General features: G+C 39.0%; 2 protein-coding genes across 3 annotated transcripts; both read left to right on the top strand.

Moving 5' to 3' along the window:
* Positions 1–1,847: 1,847 nt before the first annotated feature.
* On the top strand, positions 1,848–15,737 carry LOC133297449 (mediator-associated protein 2). Of its 2 annotated transcripts, none has more exons than XM_061496595.1 (6): positions 1,848–1,933; positions 2,034–2,135; positions 2,486–2,629; positions 3,016–3,100; positions 3,266–3,349; positions 15,176–15,737. In XM_061496595.1, the coding sequence occupies exons 3-6, from the start codon at positions 2,492–2,494 to the stop codon at positions 15,535–15,537; spliced, it is 669 nt and encodes a 222-aa protein (XP_061352579.1). In that variant the 5' UTR covers positions 1,848–1,933; positions 2,034–2,135; positions 2,486–2,491; the 3' UTR covers positions 15,538–15,737. The 2 variants fall into 2 exon arrangements, with proteins under 2 accessions (XP_061352579.1, XP_061352580.1); XM_061496596.1 differs by having other exon boundaries at positions 1,888–1,905.
* Positions 15,738–20,836: 5,099 nt separating this feature from the next.
* On the top strand, positions 20,837–21,400 carry LOC133297446 (uncharacterized). The gene has a single exon (XM_061496591.1). It carries the CDS (start codon positions 20,837–20,839, stop codon positions 21,398–21,400), a length of 564 nt encoding a protein of 187 aa, XP_061352575.1.
* Positions 21,401–22,102: the final 702 nt, after the last annotated feature.

Here is a 22,102-nt window from a genome sequence, read left to right as displayed (position 1 = left end):
TTGCAGTCCTTGCCACCTTCGTTTAATGGGTTTGTGGTCAATTATTAAAAATAAAATATTATATTTTTTAATTTTTATAATTTTTCACAATCTTTTTTCTTCTCACTTGGCAAACACATTTTTTTCTTAACCCTAAATTCTTTTGCCATGCCCTTCTTTCCTCCATCAAATTTCGCTACTCTTCTGCTCCCTTCTTAACTTCTCGTACTTTCGAAGCCATCCATCACTCACAATCGTTCTCAAAACTTTTGCAGATTATAGTAAGCCTTTATTCTTTGTACTTTTTATGTCTAATTGACAAAATTGCCTCTTTTCAAAATCTTCATTAAAAAATATATATTTTATTTGACTTATAGGTGTTGTATGCATCTACATATCTTGTTCTGGTTTGTTGGGTATGTGTTTATCTATGTGATTATTTTTTATTTGTTTCTCTTTATTTATTTAAGTCTTTTTATTGGGAAATTTTTTTTATCAGCCTAATTTAATTGGCTTTTTTTGGGGTAAATTAATTTGATTGGCTTTCTCTTATTTGGAAGTTGTTTCTTTTATTATTAAATATCAAGGCTATTAATTTTGTGCTCAATTAATATATATATATATATATATATATATATTTGTATGTATACAGACACACGTAAGTACACACGTGTACGTGCGCATGTGCATAAGTTTTTAATTTATTTTAAATTAAATTATAGAGAATAAACCTTTAATTTTTTTACAAATAATATGATTTTATGACAATATTTTTTGTCAAAAATAGTATTTTCCACATTATGAATGACACTTTTTTTTGGGGCGCTTTTTTTTTAATGTATTGTACCATTTAACTTTTACACGATAGAGGTTGGAGCTTTTTTTTTACAAAAATACTTCTCATTTTTAGTTTGTTTGAGTGTCTGATTTTAAAGAAAGCAAGAGTCACAAAAAAAAGCTAATTTTTTTTTCAGAAGCTAAAAATTTTAACTTTTAAGAAAAGTAAAAGTCAAAAGTTAAATATTTTTTTTTAAAAACTAAATATTTTTATAAAAATATAAATAGCTTTAACTTTTATAAAAAATACTTCTAAAATAAGGAAGAGATAAAAGTTACTTTTTTGTGAAGCCCAAACAAACGGGCTCAAAAAAAGCTATATAGAAATTATTTTTTAATTAATTACAATTTATCTTTCAATAGTATTATCTTTTTCACGTAATAATCCATTTGCTACTCTAACCGTCACTTTAAAATTAATCTTTCAGTAAAAAGAATATTTATTTTTTGAAAAAAATTAGACAATGACACCTTACAACAATTTTTTTTCTGAAACTATTTTATTAGGGTTTAATACTTGGAACTCTGGGGTAGGAGAAGTTTTTCCATGTTGGTGTCCCACTCACAAATAGAGCGATAAATATGGTTAAGAAAAGAAGAGTAGGGATATAATAAGGAAAACAATTTTTGTTTGTGAGAGACCACTAAAAAATTCAATAGGCATGTATTATTGAAATTTTTCTCTACGGGTAGGATATAAGGGTATAAATGTGCTCCGATGAGCTGAACTTTCACTTAAATAGGTTAAATTTGTGTAAAAAATTATGAGACTAACCTGGTCTGTTAATTATTAGACTCAAATTATAAATTTAACTTGACCTAAGTTTAAAAAATAAGAATCCCATCCTAGATTTGGTAGCATATTTAAATTTATTAAACATTCAATAATAAAAAATAATTAAAATAATATTCATTTTATTATAAGTCACCCTATAATTCATAGGATGGCATATAAAAAAAAAAAAAAGCCTATAATTTATTTTTTAAATAAGCATCGCTTATTCTATGCTGGACTGTAGCCCCAGTTAGGCCGCTGCCCGTTTATAACCCTAGGTAGGAAAGTGAAGGCAATAGATCACAAAGAAAACGGTGAGGCCCAATCTCACGAGAATTAGAGGTTGGTTGTGTTTTTGGTTGAGGAGTCGAAGGGCACTTGTTTTTCTTTTAATTGTTTTTTTTTCTCTCTTAATAATAAATAAGTGATGCTGTCTCCCTAGGGCTCAGAGGTGGTGTTTTTTTTTGCCCTATGTGCTGTTCTTGTAAACACATTATTTAACAGAGACTGGTTCAGCTCTACCATCTTGACTCTTGACTTTCGAGTAAGCATTCTCTTCTTCCACTTCTCTTTCTCACTGTCCCTGTTTGATCAAGTTTGTGTTCCCAAGTGTGGGAAACGTCAAATCTGAATAATAATCCATGTAATACTGAATTCCCAATAGTTAATGCTCTGATACTAGCGTGGAGAATATGTTCTTATGGTAAAATGAGTTACGCTTGGCAACGGTATTTGAATTTTGGGCATTTACTGATAAACATGATCTTAGTTTTGCTTATATGGACTTTGTTATATAGTGGTTCTGTTATTTAATAATGATTGTTGTGTTTCCTTTTGATTTTGGATAATATAGGTATATTTTGTAACCTTGATGTATTGTGTACATTTGTTTAGGCGGCAATGTCAATGGTGGATTCAGAGAGTGTGGAAGGTTACAGGCCTCCTTCAGAATTCGTGGAAGACAGTAATGAAGCACTAGTTGATCTTAACTTGACTGACTCCACCGAACTTTGGCTCCTTAAATTGCCTTTTTCCAATGTAAGTTCATTCTTTATGGTTATTTTTTTATTTCTTCCTTCTAAATTGAATCTCAATTACTGTTACCAACTAAATGAAAAAAAAAACAAAAAAAAACAAAGGAGTAATATCATTATTATTATTATTATTATAAGAGTGAAAAATCTAGTGTGATATCAAGCAAAGTTAAAAGTAATAAAATAAAAATTAGAACTTGTTTGGATATCCTTTTGCTTGTTAACTCATTGACTGGCATCAATAAGTTATTAACTTCTTTTTTATCAGGCCTCTATTAATATTAATTTTTATTGTGTTAAAATCCATTTGATGGTAGAAAAGCCTCTGTTTGATGTTATGTTGATCATTGCTGTTAACCTCTTACTTGATGTGTGTGTCATGTTGTGCAGGATTTGTTATCTGACATTGATGGGCAGGAATTGTCTCTCAACCTTCATAATGATGGAAAACTGGCTAGCTTTGAGGGTTCATCTGGTAAATAAAATGAATCAACTGTGACATCATCAATACTGTGTTCTCTCTTTCAATTTCTGCATCTTGATCTCCAGTTGGCAGATGATATAATTTTTTATGTTTGTATGATATGAATATGATTGCTTTGCAACAAGTGCCTTAATTTTCATGTCACTATGTTTGCAGGGAAAGTATATGATTTTGTCAGCTTTGCTGCCCAGGAGCCAGACGAAACAGTTTTTGTTTCCTCTGCTATAGAACCAAAAATTGGTATGCATTTATCGATTTTTTTTTTTAAATTCTCCTCCGTTACTCTAATATGAAGGCTGAAAACTAAAAAAAAATTTCACTCCCCGTTAAACCCGACTAGCGAGTGTGGGGTGGAAGAAATCCTTGTACGCAGCCTTACCCTTGCATAATTGCAAAGAGACTGTTTCTTGGATTCGAACCTATGGCTTTTCAATCATGAAGGAACAGTTTTACAACTACTCCGGTTTGCCCCTTTCATGACCTTTTAGTCATGAAGGAACATTTTGTCAGCTTTGCTGCCCAGGAGCCAGATGAAACAGTTTTTGTTTCCTCTGATATAGAACCAAAAATTGGTATGCATTTATAGATTTTTTTTAAAATTCTCCTCCGTTACTCTAATATGAAGGCTGATAACTACAGTGATTTAAACTAATATGATTCCAACTTATGTAGTTTTTAATGAATCTTTTGTTGTTTGTTTATGTCATGTTTGATGTAAGAATTCTTTGACAATTGTGCTGTGAAATAATATTATTCTAGTTCTTCTAGAGAACTTTATTATTATTATTATTATTATTATTATCATCAATAGTTTTAGTAGTAGTAGTGAGGGCGTTGCTCCTTGTGATCGAAAGGTTATAGGTTTGAGTCTGGAAAACAACCTCTTTGCAAAAATGCAAGGTTAAAGTTTTGTGCAATCAACCCTCACCCCTAACTGCGCAAGTCGGGGAGCTTTGCGCACCGGGATTTTGCCCACCTTTTTTTTCCCTTTGGTTTTTGTAGTAGTAGTATTAGTATCAGTATTATTTGAGTTTGATGGCTGCTTTTGCTAGGAGTAACAAATTTTTTGAAAATAAGTTTGCATTGAGAGGACCGAGTCCATACCTGTTTACATTGGTGTTGGGTGTACTTATTGGGAACATCCAAGAGTTAGTGTCTTTATGCAATGTTTTTTGTGCATAAAATAGTCTGAGATGAGAAAGAGAGGGGGAGTAAATTCTGAAGTTGTGGAGAGGGCCTTTTGGAATCAAAGTATTTTAGGTTAAATAAGAGTACAATGAAGTGTATGTTATTAAAATTTTGTATCTTAGGTAGTAGTATATTACGATTTGTGCCGATTCCACAATTTACGATTTTTCCACCTTCTTCCGATCTTAGGTAGGATCTCGAGTTTGACTACATTGCTCATAGAGTTTTGTAATACCTGGAGTAGGGTCTGAACTCAAAGTATTTGAGCAGCACTGGCAGTGGTATCTAAGCTTCTATATTCTGCCTCTACTAGATCTAGCAACAAGGAATTGCTTCTTTGACAACCAAGAAATGAAGATTTGGCCCAAGAAACAAGCATGCACCAGATGTGGAATGTCATTAGGGTCTGTGGCTCAATCAGCATCACACTAGGCTAATAAATATATTCTGGACTGATTAGGGACAGCAGGATGCAGTACCAAACCATGAGTAGTACCCTTTAAGTACCTAAGAATGCCCTTCACAATTTTCCAATGCTCTTCAATAAGTTGGAAAGAAATTGACAAACTCTGTTAATACCTGAGGCAATTTCCGGTCTGGTCAAAGTAGCCGATTGGAGGGCCCCAACAGTGGACCTATACAAGTGCAGATCATACATTTAATCAGCCCCATGCATAGAAAGTTTGCAACCACCTGGGATTGGGTTAGAGATCCTGTTGGCCTCAGGCATACCAGCCCTAGAGAGCAAGTCTCGACTATATTTTGCTTGTGATAAAAAGTGCAACCACCAGATGTTTCACTTCAATGCCAAGGAAATAGTCAAGATTGCCTAGTCATTTCAAAGCCAGTGCAGCATTAAGCTTAGCAATGAGCTGCTGGATCTGTTGGGAACAAGCACATGTGATAATTATATCATCAACATAAACCAAAATATAAATGCAGTGTGATGCATTGTGAAGAATGAAGAGGGTAGGTCACACTTGTTGCATTTGAAGCCAAGACTTAGCAAAGTGTGACCAAACTTCTCAAATCAAGCTCTAGGAGCCTGTTTTAGCCCATTCAAAGCTTTGTTGAGTTTGCAAGAGATTTATTGGATGATTGAAAGCCAAGAGATTGGAACTTTTACACTCTTCATGCTGCATTCCATTTAAGAAAGTATTTCTGATATCAAGTTGCTGCAAAGGCCAATTAATTGTTAGAGCCAAGGTTAGCATAATACGGATAGGAATAGGCTTTACCATGGGTGATAAGGTTTTATTGTAATCAAAACCAAGTTGTTAATGAAACCCCTTAGCAACCAATCTAGTTTGGTTTTTACGAATTGAACTATGAGGATTTTCTTTATGCAAAAGACCCGCATATAACCAATGGCTTGTGTAGATGGAAGCAAGGGAGCAAGGGTCCATATGAGTTACTAGAGCAGTACAGGCAGTGGTCTTCAACCTGTGAGAATGGAGTGAGTGGGTGAGGGTGAACCAATAGCAGAAGAAGGCAGGTATTTGTATTGAGAAGAGGAACACGAGGATAGAGTGGGAGTGGAAGGAGAAGAAAAAGAGGTAACAAGAGGAGAATTGAAATTCTGGACGGGACTAGCAATAGAGTTGGCTGGGCTGGAAAAGGAAATAGGAGAGGAACTGATGGAACCCAATTTTATTTATTGTAAATTGAAGGAAACAGTAATGAACAAGCTCCTTACAAACACTAGTTGCAGAATAATACACTAAAAGACCACTAGCTTACCCTTAGAACCAACAAACGTAGGGTCCAAGAGATCCCCAATTCCCCTAATATTCACTCAATACATGCATACCCCACTCCCAGCATTCCCTTTATTTTTATCCTATTTCCTAAGAATATTCTAGAAGAATTCCCTAACTAACTAACTCTCTCACTTTTAGGCCCATCAGTAACCCACTGGAGCAGGAAGTGAGTAATGCAAGGAAATTGAAGGAGTGGTGTTGTTGGTGGCTGAAGAAGGTGTAGCTTGAATATGACTAGAATTAGGTAAAGGAGATGAATTATTAGAAGAAGGAACACAAAGAGAAGAAGAAACTGAAGTAAATAGAGTGAGACTTCAAACCTTAGAAGAAGTTGCAAGAGAAATATGACAAGATAATGAGACTGTAGGAGCCTTTGTAGTGGAAGAGGGAAACAGATTTGGAAAACATATCTTTTGAAATGTAGAGTCACTGCACTGAGATGCTTTTAGCCCTTGTGATGAGATGAGTAGCCAAGAAATAAACACTCCTTGGACCTAAAATCAAGTTTGTGACCATTATAAGGTCGGAGAAGGGGAAAACAAGCACATCCATTTTGATGATGAAATAAAAAACAAGAAAAGCATGATTCTAAACTTGAAGGGTAATGAGGCATGAGCAAGTAGTGTTAATCCCATCTCAACAATGTGCCTGTACTTTCTTTCAACCATACCCTTTTGGTGATGAGTATAAGGGAAAATAATTCTACGAACTATGCCAATATTAGCCAAAAGCTGTGTGAAATGCCAAACTTCACCTCTCCAGTCAGTTTGGAGGGAAATGATAGTCAATGAAATTGATTCTGGACAAAGATGTGAAACTGTTTCTCGGAATTTAGAGCTTAACTCTTTGTTTTTAAAGGAAAAGTCCAAGTAAATCAAGTGGCAGCATCAACAAATGTAATGTAGTATGAGTATGGGAAGAAATAATGGTAGCATGCCCCCAAAGGTCACTAAAGACTAAAGAAAAAGGAACTGTATAAACTTAAGAAGAGGGATGAGAGGGAATGTGAAGTGCCTTCCCCATGCAGCAAGCTGGACAGACACCAATACCAATTTTATTTCCAACAGAAATGTTACATTTTACAGAGTTGAGTGCCTCATGGTGAGGGTACCTAACCTGCAGTACCAAAGAGTGTAGGAGGAGGAAGTGCTTTGTACATCATCAGTCCTGATTACAGTAGAATTCTTAGAACAGAAGCTGTAGAAGTAGCAGAAGTACAAGATAGAACAGCTGGGATTTTATTTACAACAGAACAAAACTTGCAACAGAAACAGGATTAACATTTGCTTTCCCACAAACAGGAGAGGCAGCCACTGGAGATTGAGGCAATTGAATGCCATAGAATCTTTACAATCTATCAGATCCCAAATAACCTTCCAGCAGTACCTCACTAGTGTCCTGTGATTTGACAAAACAAGAGTTACAATGGAACTGAATTATCCCGAGCAAACTTACTAACCCTGACAAGATTTTTAGTGATAGAGGGCGCAAGAAGATTTCATAAGTGTAAGGTGGTATGTGGTTTCAGTGGAATAGAGTTGAAGGAAAACTTGTTGAATGAATGGAGGTGTTGGACCGACCATGCCCACTGCCCACAAACACTTGATCCGAGCCTGATAACTGTGAACTTTGCAAGATAGTTTGTAGTTCAGTGGTCACACGGTGTGTGGCTGCAGAATCGGGAAACCTCTTGAGTACAGGCAACTCTGGAGGTCCTGTGAGCAGATCCTGTGGGGCTGGAGCATGCTGGGTAGAACCATTGCTTTGAAAGGAGGACTGCTAAGGTTGAGAGTCCATCGAACCAACATGAAAATTCTGATTCGGAGCACTTAGTGACCTGAGTTGGGTGAGTATTGCTGCTGTTGGCTCGGGTAAGAATTAGTTGAATTGGATACCTGAGTTGAACCAACAGCTGAATTCGGAGGCCAGTGTGATGGAGGTGGGACCATAGGATACTGTGGAGCTTGTTGAGAATATGCCCGAGAGTGCAGAGGAGCATGTGGATATGGTGTAGGAGGTTCCACAGGGAGCTTAGAGACTGGAATGAAGTTTGGATCAAAACAATGCCAGCAAGTGCCTATATCATGGCCAGACTTGAATATAAAATAATATGTTGTGTATTGATCTAATTTAGAGGGTTACAATATATAGAGACTCTAATGGGCTTAAGTGAAAGGCCCAGACCTAATACAAACCTAATACAATCAGAATTAATTACAGACTAATCATATCTAATCATAATAATTACAGACTAATCATATTTAATATATTCTAACATTCCCCCTCAAACTGGTGCGTATATATTGTGAGCACCAAGCTTGTTACAAATATATTGAACCCGAGGACCTCTAAGAGCTTTAGTGAAGACATCCGCTAGTTGATCAGAGGAGTTGACGAAAGCAGTCTTGTTTCTCCTGACTGAATCTTTTCTCGAATGAAGTGACAATCAATCTCTATATGTTTGGTCCTCTCATGAAAGACAGGATTAGAAGATGTATGTAGCGCAGCTTGATTATCACAGATGAGTGTCATGGGTTGTTTCTGTTCACAAAGATGAAGCTCCTGAATCAACTGCTTTAACCAGACTAACTCACAGGTAGCATTTGCCATTGCACGATACTCAGCTTCTGCACTAGATCGAGCAACAACAGGTTGTTTCTTGCTCTTCCACGAAATTAAGTTTCCTCCAAAGAAGACACAATAGCCAGAGTTAGAGCGCCTGTCCGAGGGTGATCCTGCCCAATCAGCATCTGAATAACCACAAATTTCTGTATTTCCCTGATCTAAATACAACAAACCTTTTCCTGGTGCTCCTTTGATGTATCGGAGGATCCTCACAGCAGCATCCCAATGTGAATCACAAGGGGAATCAAGAAACTGACTAGCCGTACTAACAGCGAAAGAAATATCTGGCCTAGTCACAGTAAGATAGTTGAGCTTCCCAATTAGCCTCCGATAACGTCCAGGATCAGATAACGGCTCCCCCTGTCCGGGCAATAACTTGACATTAGGATCCATGGGTGTATCAACTGGTTTACTCCCCAACATACCAGTTTCTTCTAGGATATCCAAGGCATACTTCCTTTGACAGATAGAAATGCCCTGTCTGGATTGCGCCACCTCAATTCCCAAGAAGTAACGCAGCTTCCCAAGGTCCTTTGTTTGAAATGTACTAAACAAATGCTGTTTTAACTGACGAATTCCGTCTTGATCACTTCCGGTGAGAATGATGTCGTCAACATAGACTAACAAATAGATACACTTATCAGGAGATGTAATACTATAAAACACAGAATGGTCAACTTTACTGCGGATTAAGCCAAACGCCTGAACAGCAGAACTGAAGCGACTGAACCATGTTCGAGGAGACTGCTTGAGACCATATAAGGATTTCCGAAGACGACACACCTTTCCAGACTCCTCCTGAGCAACAAAACCAGGTGGTTGCTCCATGTAAACTTCTTCTTGTAAATCACCATGAAGAAAGGCATTTTTGATGTCAAGTTGAAGGAGCGGCCAGTGACGAATAGTAGCAAGGGAAAGAAAGAGGCGGACTGACGCCATCTTAGCCACCAGAGAAAATGTATCGCTATAATCAAGGCCAAAGATTTGAGTAAAACCCTTGGCAACTAAACGTGCCTTGAGACAATCAATATGGCCATCAAGTCCAACTTTCACAGTAAAAACCCAGCGACAACCAACTATAGACTTCTCTGGAGGAGCAGAAACAAGGTCCCAAGTGTCATTGGAATGAAGTGCAGTCATCTCATCAAGCATTGCTTGGCGCCACCCTGGATGGGAAAGTGCTTCACCTGTGGTCTTAGGAATAGAAATAGAAGAAAGAATAGAAACAAAGGTGAAATGAGGTGAAGAAAGACGGTCATAGCTCAAAAAGGTATAAAGAGGATAAGGGTTACGAGTAGTACGTGTACCTTTTCTTTGAGTAATGGGAAGAGTCTCTGATGAAGGATCCGGAGGGGAAGAAGCAACAGTAGTGGGCGATGAGTCAGCAAGAGTCGAGTCGACAGGAGGCATAGTTTTGCGACGCTGATAGGTGAGAAGTGGACGGTCCTCAGGTATAGAAGCAATAGGTTGCTCATCTGGAATAGAAGCACCTGCAGCTGGAAAAGACAAGTCAAGAAAAGGGACAGGAAGTACATGATCAACCTGTGACAACTGAGATGGGATAGAATTAAAGGGTTGTTGATCAAGAAAAGTGACATAAGCGGAAACTAAGTAACGCTTAAGGTCAGGGGAATAGTAGCAAGGGAAAGACTAGAAAGACTAGAAACATGAAGAAAGGGAAAGAAAGAGGCGGACTGATGCCATCTTAGCCACCGGAGAAAATGTATCGCTATAATCAAGGCCAAAGATTTGAGTAAAACCCTTGGCAACTAAACGTGCCTTGAGACAATCAATATGGCCATCAGGTCCAACTTTCACAGTAAAAACCCAACGACAACCAACTATAGACTTCTCTGGAGGAGCAGAAACAAGGTCCCAAGTGCCATTGGAATGAAGTGCAGTCATCTCATCAAGCATTGCTTGGCGCCACCCTGGATGGGAAAGTGCTTCACCTGTGGTCTTAGGAATAGAAATAGAAGAAAGACTAGAAACAAAGGTGAAATGAGGTGAAGAAAGACGCTCATAGCTCAAAAAGGTATAAAGAGGATAAGGGTTACGAGTAGTACGTGTACCTTTTCTTTGAGTAATGGGAAGAGTCTCTGATGAAGGATCCGGAGGGGAAGAAGCAACAGTAGTGGGCGATGAGTCAGCAAGAGTCGAGTCGACAGGAGGCATAGTTTTGCGACGCTGATAGGTGAGAAGTGGACGGTCCTTAGGTATAGAAGCAATAGGTTGCTCATCTGGAATAGAAGCACCTGCAGCTGGCAAAGACAAGTCAAGAAAAGGGATAGGAAGTACATGATCAACCTGTGACAACTGAGATGGGATAGAATTAAAGGGTTGTTGATCAAGAAAAGTGACATAAGCGGAAACTAAGTAACGCTTAAGGTCAGGAGAATAACAACGATAACCCTTTTGAAGACGAGAATAACCAAGAAAGATACACTGAAAGGCTTTGGATGTTAACTTATCCTTATCAGGAGTGAGATTATGAACAAAACAAGTACAACCAAAGACATGTGGAGTTAGAGGATAAAGAGGAACATCTGGAAGCAATAGATTATGAGGAATGTCATTGTTGAGCACAGATGAAGGCGTGCGATTGATGAGAAAACAAGAGATAAGTACAGCATCTGCCCAGAAGTGAAGGGGAACCTGCATTTGAATAAGAAGGGTACGGGCAACTTCAATGAGATGTCTGATTTTACGTTCAGCCACCCCATTTTGTTGTGGAGTGTGAGGACAAGTAGTTTGATGTAAAGTACCTTGTGTGGCCAAGAAATTAGAAAAATCAATAGAAACATATTCCTTAGCATTATCACTACGTAGAATACGAATAGAAACACCAAATTGAGTATGGATCTCAGTAGAAAACTTTTTATAAATGGAAAATAACTCAGAGCGATTTTTCATTAAATAGGTCCAAGTGCAACGGGAAAAATCATCAATAAAGGTAACGAAATACCGAAAACCTAAGACAGACAAGGTACGACTTGGACCCCAGATATCTGAATGAACAAGAGAGAAAGGGGCATCAGCTCGTTTATTGACTCAACTGGCAAAAGAGGAGCGTGTATGCTTCCCTTGTTGACATGACACACAATCTAAAGACTGAAGACCGGACAAAAAGGAACCATTTTCTGCAACTTTGAAAGACTTGGATGACCAAGGCGACTGTGGATAAGTTGTGGAGATTCTGTGAGAGAACATGCTACTGAAGGACGAGGCACATCTAGATAATAAAGCCCCCGTGACTCACGACCCACTCCAATCATTTTCCCCGTACCCGGATCTTGCACAGATTCAGAATGGTTAGAGAAAGTAATGATGCAAGTGAGGGAGTGGATCAACTTACTAATAGAAATTAAGTTATAAGGGATGCCAGGAATGTAATAGACAGATGTCAGGGCCAAGGTAGAGGTCGGACGAGCTTGTCCAATCCCACGAGCTGGAGCTTTGGTTCCATCCGCAAGGGTAAAAGACGGTAAATGATCAGAATAAGTAAGAGATGTAAAAAGTTCCTTATTACCACAGAGATGATCGGTAGCACCAGAGTCAAATATCCAAGAGTCAAGTGATGTAGAATGAGAAACACAAGCAACAGGATTACCAGTATAAGGCTGAGACTGAGGAGAAGCCTTCCTGAGAGGAGTTTGGAGTGCAGCATAGTCCGAACCTGAACCAAATGATGCATTGTCTGACTGAGCTATATTTGCAACAATAGAAGGAGAGTTAACCTCCGAGAGATCAAGAGATGCTGCTGCCATTTAAAGATAAAATATAAAAGCCGTAAACGAAGGCAAACGACATCCAATCAAGGAGAACCACGCGTCTAAAGTCAGATCCACAGAGAAACAATCACAGATCCAGAAAGGGGAGGAGAAGGCGAGCTTCTCTGTCCAAGACCGGCCGGAAAAAGCCTCCGGAGTAGTGCACACGCGCCGGTAGAAGGTGGCGCGTGAGGCCCACGTGCAGAGTAGGTGGGCGGCGCGTGACGGCGCGTGAGGGATGCGTTGGTGACCGGACCTCCACAGACTTGATCGCTGGGAGGAGACGGTCCTGATCGCGTGACGTCTGGTCTGAAAAGTCGCCGGAAAAACGTCTCCGGTGGCCTGAACAGTGGTCCTAGTGGCGGACGGTGGTTCCGGTGGCCGTCGACGGTGCTGACGCGTTTGGAAAATTACTCAAAAGCTGTTTACAGCCCTAGATGGCTTGCCGGAAGGACGCACGGAAAAGAAAGAGGACTCCTAAGCAGTGGGCTTAGGTTTTAAAGCAAAAACAAGGTTTCTAAGCGGAAGCGAGGGTCCTCAGAACAAAAGAGCTCTGATACCAACTTGATTATAAAATAATATGTTGTGTATTGATCTAATTTAGAGGGTTACAATATATAGAGACTCTAATGGGCTTAAGTGAAAGGCCCAGACCTAATACAAACCTAATACAATCAGAATTAATTACAGACTAATCATATCTAATCATAATAATTACAGACTAATCATATCTAATCATATTTAATATATTCTAACAGCCAGATTGACCACAAACCATTGCAACCTCCAAGGTATCCACGACCATAACCATACTCAGCACCATTCACCTGTGCAAATCCAAAGCCATCATACCCAGGCTCAGATTGAAACTGCCATTGCAGTTGATCAAAAGTCTGATAAGACGAAGATTGAGCTTGAGGTGCTGGAGTAGGTGCCAATTTAGACTAGATCTGACTATTGCAAGCAGAAGTGTGGGTCATATTCACAGAAAAGGTGTCTAATAATGAGGAGCTTCTGTACTTATCAATTTGTGCTTCATGAGCAAGGAGTAGAGTCAAGTTCGTCCACTGAGCAGGGATTCTCTCTGCTGTTGATTGAGGTTACAAATGCGTTGTACGCTTCTGACAGTCTGTCATGAATGTAGTCAACATGATCTCTCTCTCTAATTAGATCTCCTATAGACAACAGAGTCTGCAAGAGTTTTCAATTGCAGAAGGTATTCTGAAATGGTTCTGTTACCTTTCTTCATACTCCGTAATTCAGATCACAGTTGTCTGGATCTTGCAGTCATTTTCAAGTGAAAATGCTTGTGAATTTTCTCCCAAATCTGCCAGGAATGCACACAACCTACGATCCTAGTGTGCATAGTCTCTGACAATGAAGACAAGAGCCAGGAGAATAACATTTGGTCCTGCTCTTCCTCTGCAAAGGCATCAATGCCTCAATTTGCACCTCTGTCTTCTTCGGTAGCAAAACGAAAAGGAATCTGCGGATTTACTATGAAACAATTGAGATGATGAGCCTTGGTTACCGGCATAGAAGATAATTATTTTCATTGAGTTTCACTGCTATCAAATGAGAAAAGAGAACTGGACTGTTCTTGCTGCGAGTGGCATCCAATGATGAAATTGTGTTGTTGCAGTAGAAGAATCACTAGCAGCTGAAGATGTTTTCTGTGCAGAAGCCACAGAAGCTGGTGGTTGAGGTCCTTTAGAGGGCTTTGATACCATCATTGAGAAAGTGAAGAGGTGCAGGAAAAGAAAAAGAGGGATGTGAAAAAGAAAGAAGCTATTTCTCTGAAAAGATCCTCATGATCTTATTACATAAATTAAACCATCTCTTTATCATCAGAGATGAATTTATCAAGATACAATAGGGGCTTGCAGGGCAAGGTAACAGACCTCAACAACTCTTAACATAGTTCTACCAGATCTGTAATAGAGAGCAGATCCTATCTGAATTACAGTTTCAACAACTATCAGAACTTAACAGAAACCTTGAGATACAGCTGTAATAATCAGCAGCAGCATACAGCTCTGTAAGTTACTGGTGTAACTTCTCTAATAAGAATTGAATTGCCAACAAGAGCAAAAAGTAAGCATGGTGCAGATGAGCATGTTGAATGGATATATAAGGAAAGATAAATCAAGTATCATTTATTGAGATGATGGAAATTTGTCTTTGTTGGTTTGGTCATGTGTGACGAATTGATGGAGGTTCTAGCGAGAAAAGTTGAAAGAGTTTGATTTAAATGGGTAGAGGTGGTCCAATATTTTCGTTCAATTCATTCTTTCCATGGGTAGAGGTGGTCTTGTATTTTCCTCCAAGAAACCTTGATCGGAGGCTTGAATATTTTCGTTCAATTCATTCTTTCCATGTTGTTTTTCATATATAAACTGTGTATAAATCCAATATTCTTGCAAGCTTTACTGTAGCGATTAAATATAGTTGTGAAATTGACCAGTATCTTTTTCTCTTTAGTCATGTTTTTTAGAAACACTATGTTCTTTATTCATTTTCAATTTTTATCCTTTTTTTTTTGAAGATTATATTGGATTGGATTTTCCCTTGCTGTAATTGACCACTTTTCTTGCCATGTTGTCTCACAAGAATCTGATTCTTATGATTGTTGTCTATCATGGTACTTCTAATTTTCTTATGGGTTTTTAACTCTATTTGAGTTAAGCACTAAAATAAATAATTTATCTCAATCCTCTCTACAGCTGGAAAGATTTCGCAGCGAATTTCTGTTGTTCATTACCCTGATCCTAAAGAACTTGAAAAGCTCAATTCAACCAACTCAAGACAAGCACATCGAAATTCTGCGGGAGTCACAGTGACAACTTCGTCCCGATATTTTCCTATGCAAAGTGGTAATCATCGAAGCACACAATCGTCAAAAGGTAGCAGACAGAAAAGCTCTTTATCTGAAGTTAGTGAGCCATCAAATATTCCAAAAAGCTCTAAATCAGTCGACCCATTTAATCAGGACAAATCTAATGCAAAACATCATGGTCATAGCACTGGCATTTCCTCTCTGTCCTCTGATGGAGGAAAATCAAAGAGAAGAAAACATAAGGATTAATGTTTGCTTTAGTTGCCATTAGCCACATTTATAGTGTAATATTTAAATGTTACATTATCACATTAGTGCTTGCAAAAGGATGATAAATTTGAATGTTCCATTCTCTTTCAATTTTTTATTTGGTTCAGTTGGACAATGTTCACTGATGTAATGACCTTTTTCTCGTCATTCTTGCCCCTCTTACATATTGAAGGTAGATATTAATTTCGTTGGGTTTGCCGTGTGGTATTTTTGATTTCAAATAATGTTTTTGAAACCATGCTTGCATGGCACAAGGGCTTTTTTATTTTATGGTCAGGATGCCCTTTTAAGATTAATGATTTTGCTTATTGGAGTGGTCGGGAGGTTTGGATCGCGGTCTTATTCAAGGGCGGTGTAAGATATTTGTCTATTTGAGGCATTGTTATAAAACCTGGACCGGATCAGTCGGTTCGAACCGAAAACTGGTTTAGGGTTTAGTAAACTGGTGGTGACTTGGTTTGGCTAGAGTAATGGATTGGACATACAAACAAATTGGTGTGACCTGGTATGAATGGGAATGAATCGGCCGGTCTAACTAAAATCAGTGACTTGCTGAGTCAAAAATAGATAACATAAGGGAAGAGAAACCATTGGAGAAAATGGATTGGTGGCTGCTGGGGATGGCAAAGATGACTTGGCAGGCAATGTGGTCAACCAGGGAAGGCCACATGGCGGTATAGATGTCTTGCCAGAGATCCTGGTCGGTGCAGAGGTGGTGGAGGTGAGCGTTGTACCAACGAGGCGGGTGGGGAGGTGAGCCTGAATGATATCATAATGGACGGTGGTGATGCATGAACTTGTTGAGGCCATGGCGACAGTGACAACTATGGTAAAAAGTAGATAAACAACACTGTGATAAAAACGAAACGTGGGAATATGATGAGTTTGCATTTACAGTATTGCATTTATTATGTTGTCTTGGAAAGTGGAATGTGTGAAATTTACAATATTGTATTATTATATTGTCTTGGAAAGTGGAATGAGTAGTTTGCTAAGCTAGAGTGCTTTTGAAGAGTTTATTATGTCAAATTGTATTTGAAACGTGATATTATTATTATTATTAATACGAAACGTGATGTTTATTACTAATAAAGTTAGAATATTTGAAATTGATATTATTTTTTACAGGTATTTAAGTATGTTTATAATTTTTTTAATATAAATTATAAACGTGCATAAATTGATTGAGTCATGCGGTTCAACCAGTGACTCAGTACCTTGATCGGGTCAACAACCAGACCGAGTTTAATAACATTGATTTGAGGACCTAAAAGTAAAATTATAAAAGGGGTTGATAATTCTCTTGTAGTAGGAGAATATAAAGTTGTTCTGCAGACCCAACAAAGTGTGGGACCCACCAAATAAAATCATGTTTTTATTTTCTCTCTCTTCTCTGTACATGGCCGTATATATTTTTATGTATATGTAAAAATAAAATTATCTCCTATAAAAATATTAAACCTTCTTTTATTTTATTTTATTTTTTTCTTCCTAATTTCTTAGTGTGGTTTAATGGTAGACATCAAAAGTCAAACAATTGAGGTGGGCTAAATTGGACTGGCCCATCATGACATAACTTTCTTCTTCTCTCACTATCGGGTGCACTGCCCTATCATGGTAGACTTATACTATTTATTTGAGCTTTATAGTTTGTATTTCCTAACTTAATTTCTTAATATGAACTTTCAGGTCAAAACTTTTTTAAGAAAGCCTGATGATTCAATCCCTCCCTTTATTTCTATCCAGAGTCCTCCTCAGAAAAACAGGAGGAAACTTCTCCTCCCTTTTTATTTCTTAATCTAGCACCAACGAATTGACTTCTATCTTCTCATGATATTTATTTTGGGGAATAACTACAGTATCTCTAAAGAGGTAATCCTCAATTGATGTGATAAAGTATAGTTAACTCAATTATATAGTAATTATAGTGCTTAACTTATGTAATTATTAAATAAGTGAGTTAATTATATTTTTATGTTACATTACCTAAAGGTAAGGATAATGTGGTCAATATAGTAAGTATTACCCATTTATTTTCTAAGTAAAATTCAGGATTATGTTATTGCCTATTATGGATGTAGGTCAATGACCCACTCTATCAAGCAACCAAAGCCCATGATTTGGGCTCCAGAAAACAGCAGTGAGCTCATCATATAGAGAGGCCTGCACTCCACTTATATATAGTTTGTGTGTGCTTATGTTACGTAGTAGAATTCCCCTTACATGAGTTCAAGTTTATAACATGAGAACTTCATTTTGAATAAAATTAATTTTAGTCAAAAATAAAATATATATTATTTGAATATTTTAATGAAAATCAATTTTGAATATGCAATTAAGAAAATATTTGAGTTATAATTTTTATTGCAAATGCAAAAGGTAGGTTTGACCATGTTTATTAGGATGTGCATAATTATTATTTTATTATTTGTCTTATTTTTTAAGAAAAATATATTTTTTCTATTTTAGTGTCCAAAATGAAGAAGTTAAAAAATATATTTTTTGAAATTTTTGTTCCTGAACTAATGAATGGTTCATTCTATGAAACAAGGAAATAAAATAATTTTATCACACATAATTTATAATTATTTTTTATCCAAATATATATATATATATATATATATATATATATATATATATATATATATATATATATTTTATATTATATGATCACAATTCGAAGCTTCTCAACACTTTGATTTTAATAGACTAAATAGAAACATAAATAAGAAGACATGAAAAAGCATATTAAAACGGTGATTTATCTGTTGCACTTGTTCCGGATGGCCCACTTCTAGGCGGCCCAACGACTTGGGCCCAAACCCCTTTCTCTTCTCCCACGTCAGCCTTGCTGACTTACCGCTACCAACCCTCCATCCATCCTGTTCCCTGGGCGACTATGCCCCTAGGTGACACACCAAAATGTCTCACCTTGGGATTTCAACCCCCTAGTAGGTCGCCCCAGATACCATAAATAGTAACCCCTAGCATTAGATGCTGACACCGCCGATGCAGAGACTGTATCACTGCTATCATAGCAGTGTCAGCCACCCCCAACAGCCCCCAAGGAGGGTTGACCCTCTCTCAGCAACCATTCAGGGCAGAGACCTCCCTCCTGTATAAATACCCTCCTCTTAAGACAGGGAGGGCATCTTATGTATCATTATTCTGCTCATAATCCTTGAGTCACACAAACACATACCCCTATTATCGTCAGTTAGCCTTCATACTTGGGATAGTGCTTCCTAGCTTGGTCTCTACCTATGCTAGAGGTATAACCTATACAATGACTCTTATCCCTGAAGGGAACATAGTGGCCTTATAGATCCCAACAATACATTGGCGCCGTCTGTGGGAAGCTATAAACTTCTATTCCCACTCTCCTACCAAAAGATCTATATAAGGAAAAACCTTATATCTTAAACGAAGCATGGCTGTCACTACGAGAAGAACACCAACCTAGAGCAACCACCCCCGAAGGTCAGGCTCAAACAGTACATTCCAACCCCCTGCCATCCATACAGTCAGCTCCAGCCCATCAAGCAGTTGTTACGACTCTCCCACCAGTGTTACAGTTCGTTGATGCACAGTTATCGTTGGATAATGCCAGAAATAAAGCATTGAGGGAGGCCCCCAACTTGCGACAAGTAGCGTAGATAGATCGCCCCTGATTGACAACCTCTGCCTCACACCTATACCGTTGGGCTTCAAAGGTCCAACAAAAATGACCACCTCTGTTGGCAACACTGACCCTTTTGAGTAGGTCCAAAAATCTGAAGCGGCGATGACTCTTCATGGCGAGACGAACCTTCTCATGTGCAGAACTTTTCCTACACTCCTTGGCGGGAGAGCGTTGGCCTGGTACACCAGTCTACCAACAGGAAGTATCTCATCTTGGGATGACTTAGCAAACAAGTTTCAAACTCAATTCGCAACAAGTCGCCCAGTGCCTAAGTCTGTCCATTCCCTTGAGAAAATTCGCCAACAATCTGGAGAGTCCCTCGTATCCTTCCTAGTTCGTTTCGACAAAGAGGCCTTGCTGGTTCAAGGTCTTGATCCCAAGGTACAAGTGCACATTCTTTTTCATGCCTGAGGCAAGGGGCTTTCGCATATGAACTGACTTAGAAGGAGTCAAGAAGAAAGATCAGGAGTTCATGAGGATAGAAGAATACAAAGGAAGTAGGATAGATGACAGCCACAACCGAGATAAGAAGGCTAACAAAACCAGAGATCAAGATGAAGAAGAAAGAAAAACCAATAAACCCCCCGGCAGGTATACTGGTCGCCTAACAGGTTGAGGACCTTATCCACGCCAACCACACAGATGCAAACCGACTACAAAGACGAACGCAAGACCAACCCCCAGCACCATGAAGCATCCAGAGAGCCCACCGTATACTAGGGGTGGCAATACAGGTATTGACCCGCGGGTTGACCCGTGACCCGACCCGCCAAATCACGTGTCGTGTCAACCCGCGGGTCAGGGCGGGTCGTGTCAGGGTTGTGTAAATATGACCCGTTTTTTTCGTGTCGGGTCACGTGTCAACCCGCGGGTTCGCGTGTCAACCCGCACAGTGTCATTTTTTTATTTTTTTATTAAATATTTTATTATATTATTATTTTTATTCATTTATATATTGATATATATAGTCATTGTTTAGTATAGAAAAGAATAGAAGGAACTAAAAATCTCAAAAAACATAAGCTTAATCTTTTTTTCTTTTTTATTTATTTTAATTTATTTATTTTTCAAAAAATCCCACTTTTTTTTTAAATTTTAAATTTTGCGGGTCGTGTCGTGTCGACCCGTGACCCGCAGCGGGTCGTGTCAGGGTTTGTGTTTTACGACCCGTTTACAAAACGGGTCGTGTCAGGGTCGTGTCAAATAGTGTACGGGTCAAAAACGTGTCGTGTCGGGTCGGGTCGGGTCGGGTTGACCCGTATTGCCACCCCTACCGTATACTGCAAATTCCACTGCAGTAACAGTCATAACACTGAAGAGTGTAGATCACTCAAAGAGGAAATTGATGAGTTGATTAAGGGAGGAGCATCCAAAAGATACAACAATCCTGCCCGGGAAACTGGTCATGTGAGGCGTCGCCCAGAACGAAGCCTGTCGCCCGAAAGACGGAGGACCGACCGAACCGAATATAGACCTCGCTGTGAGTAGGATCAGTGGGAAGAACCTTCAAGAGCGCGTAGAGAGCAGAATAGACCCATCAGCCGAGAACGCCGAGAAGCAGAAGATTCCACAATAATCAAGCATGGCGTCATAAACATGATATCCAGAGGCTTAAGCGAAGGAGGAGAAACAACGAACGCTAGGAAAAGGCACCTCAAACAGTGTTTGGCGATATCAGGGAAGACCATAAGCAAAGCAAAGAATGCCCACTCTCCTGTAAAACCAAATATTGTGTGGGACAGCAACGACTTGGGTGATGTCATCCCTGGACATGATGATCCCCTTGTCATTCAAGCCATAATCGCCAATTTTGACGTAAATCGAGTCTTCATTGACCATGGTAGTTCTGCTGACATTTTATTTTTACCTTGTTTCAGGGCGTTGGGGTTCACAGTCAGTGACTTGAGCCCTGTTATAGGAGAGTTATCTGGTTTCAATGTAACTGTTACCAAACCCCTGGGCGTAATAAGCTTGCGGTTGTTTATGGGTACACCACCTACTTCAAAGTCTGCTGACATCCAGTTCCTAGTGCTTGATACACCCTCTGCTTATAATGCCATCTTGGGAAGGAGAATGTTCACCGCCTTCGAAGCCAGCATCTCCCACCCACACCTGGCGATAAAGTTTGTGGTGAGGGACAACAAAGTTGCAACAATCTGAGGAGACCAAACACTAGCTAGGAGTTGCTATAACATATCACTCAGACCGCCTTCAAAGGTCACCATCAGAGACAAACCAACACCCCAGCAGGAAGTAAAACAGGTAACTGAAAAGAACTCTAACTGGAACGGGGAGGAACATGAACAATGCTTCCTAGTGGAATTCGATGCAAGGGACGACCCAAGGGAAGAGCACTCCAGACCTACGCCTGATGGAGCGTTGGAACACGTCATTCTGGGAGACACAGATCAGCAGATAACGACAATTAGGGTGACCATAGAGCCAGAAGTAAACTGAAAATTAATAAAGCTGTTAAGAGACAATAGAGACCTGTTCGCATGGAAGCCGTCTGACATGCCAGGAATTGACCCTGCAGTATGTTGCCACAGGCTGTCTAGACCCTAAGGCAAAGCCCGTCACCTAGAAAAAGAGGAAATTGGGCCTCATTGCCAAAAGATTATTGATGAAGAGGTTGAAAGGCTCCATGATGCTGGTTTTATTAGGGAAATAAAATACACAACCTGGCTATCCAACGCGGTCTTGGTGAAAAAGCCCAGTGGGGCGTGGAGAATGTGTGTTGACTACACTGATTTAAACAAAGTGTGCCCCAAAGATGCTTACCCCTTTCCAAGCATCGATCAACTGGTGGACAATGCGTTCGGTTTCAAAATGCTCTCCTTCATGGATGCATATTCCAATTAC

Source organism: Gastrolobium bilobum, unplaced genomic scaffold, assembly GCF_033153095.1.
Source record: "Gastrolobium bilobum isolate Gb01-03AN ecotype WA unplaced genomic scaffold, APGP_CSIRO_Gbil_v1 utg25662, whole genome shotgun sequence".
Classification (NCBI taxonomy): Eukaryota; Viridiplantae; Streptophyta; class Magnoliopsida; order Fabales; family Fabaceae; genus Gastrolobium; species Gastrolobium bilobum.
This window is presented reverse-complemented; position numbering and strand designations above follow the sequence as displayed.

Bases quoted from the DNA above. Each gene is read 5' to 3' on its own strand.
- LOC133297449 (XM_061496595.1), top strand. From the start codon at position 2,492: ATGTCAATGGTGGATTCAGAGAGTGTGGAAGGTTACAGGCCTCCTTCA. The intron at 3,101-3,265 runs GTAAATAAAATG...CTATGTTTGCAG, and splicing joins TAGCTTTGAGGGTTCATCTG to GGAAAGTATATGATTTTGTC. The intron at 3,350-15,175 runs GTATGCATTTAT...TCCTCTCTACAG, and splicing joins TGCTATAGAACCAAAAATTG to CTGGAAAGATTTCGCAGCGA.
- LOC133297446 (XM_061496591.1), top strand. From the start codon at position 20,837: ATGATATCCAGAGGCTTAAGCGAAGGAGGAGAAACAACGAACGCTAGG.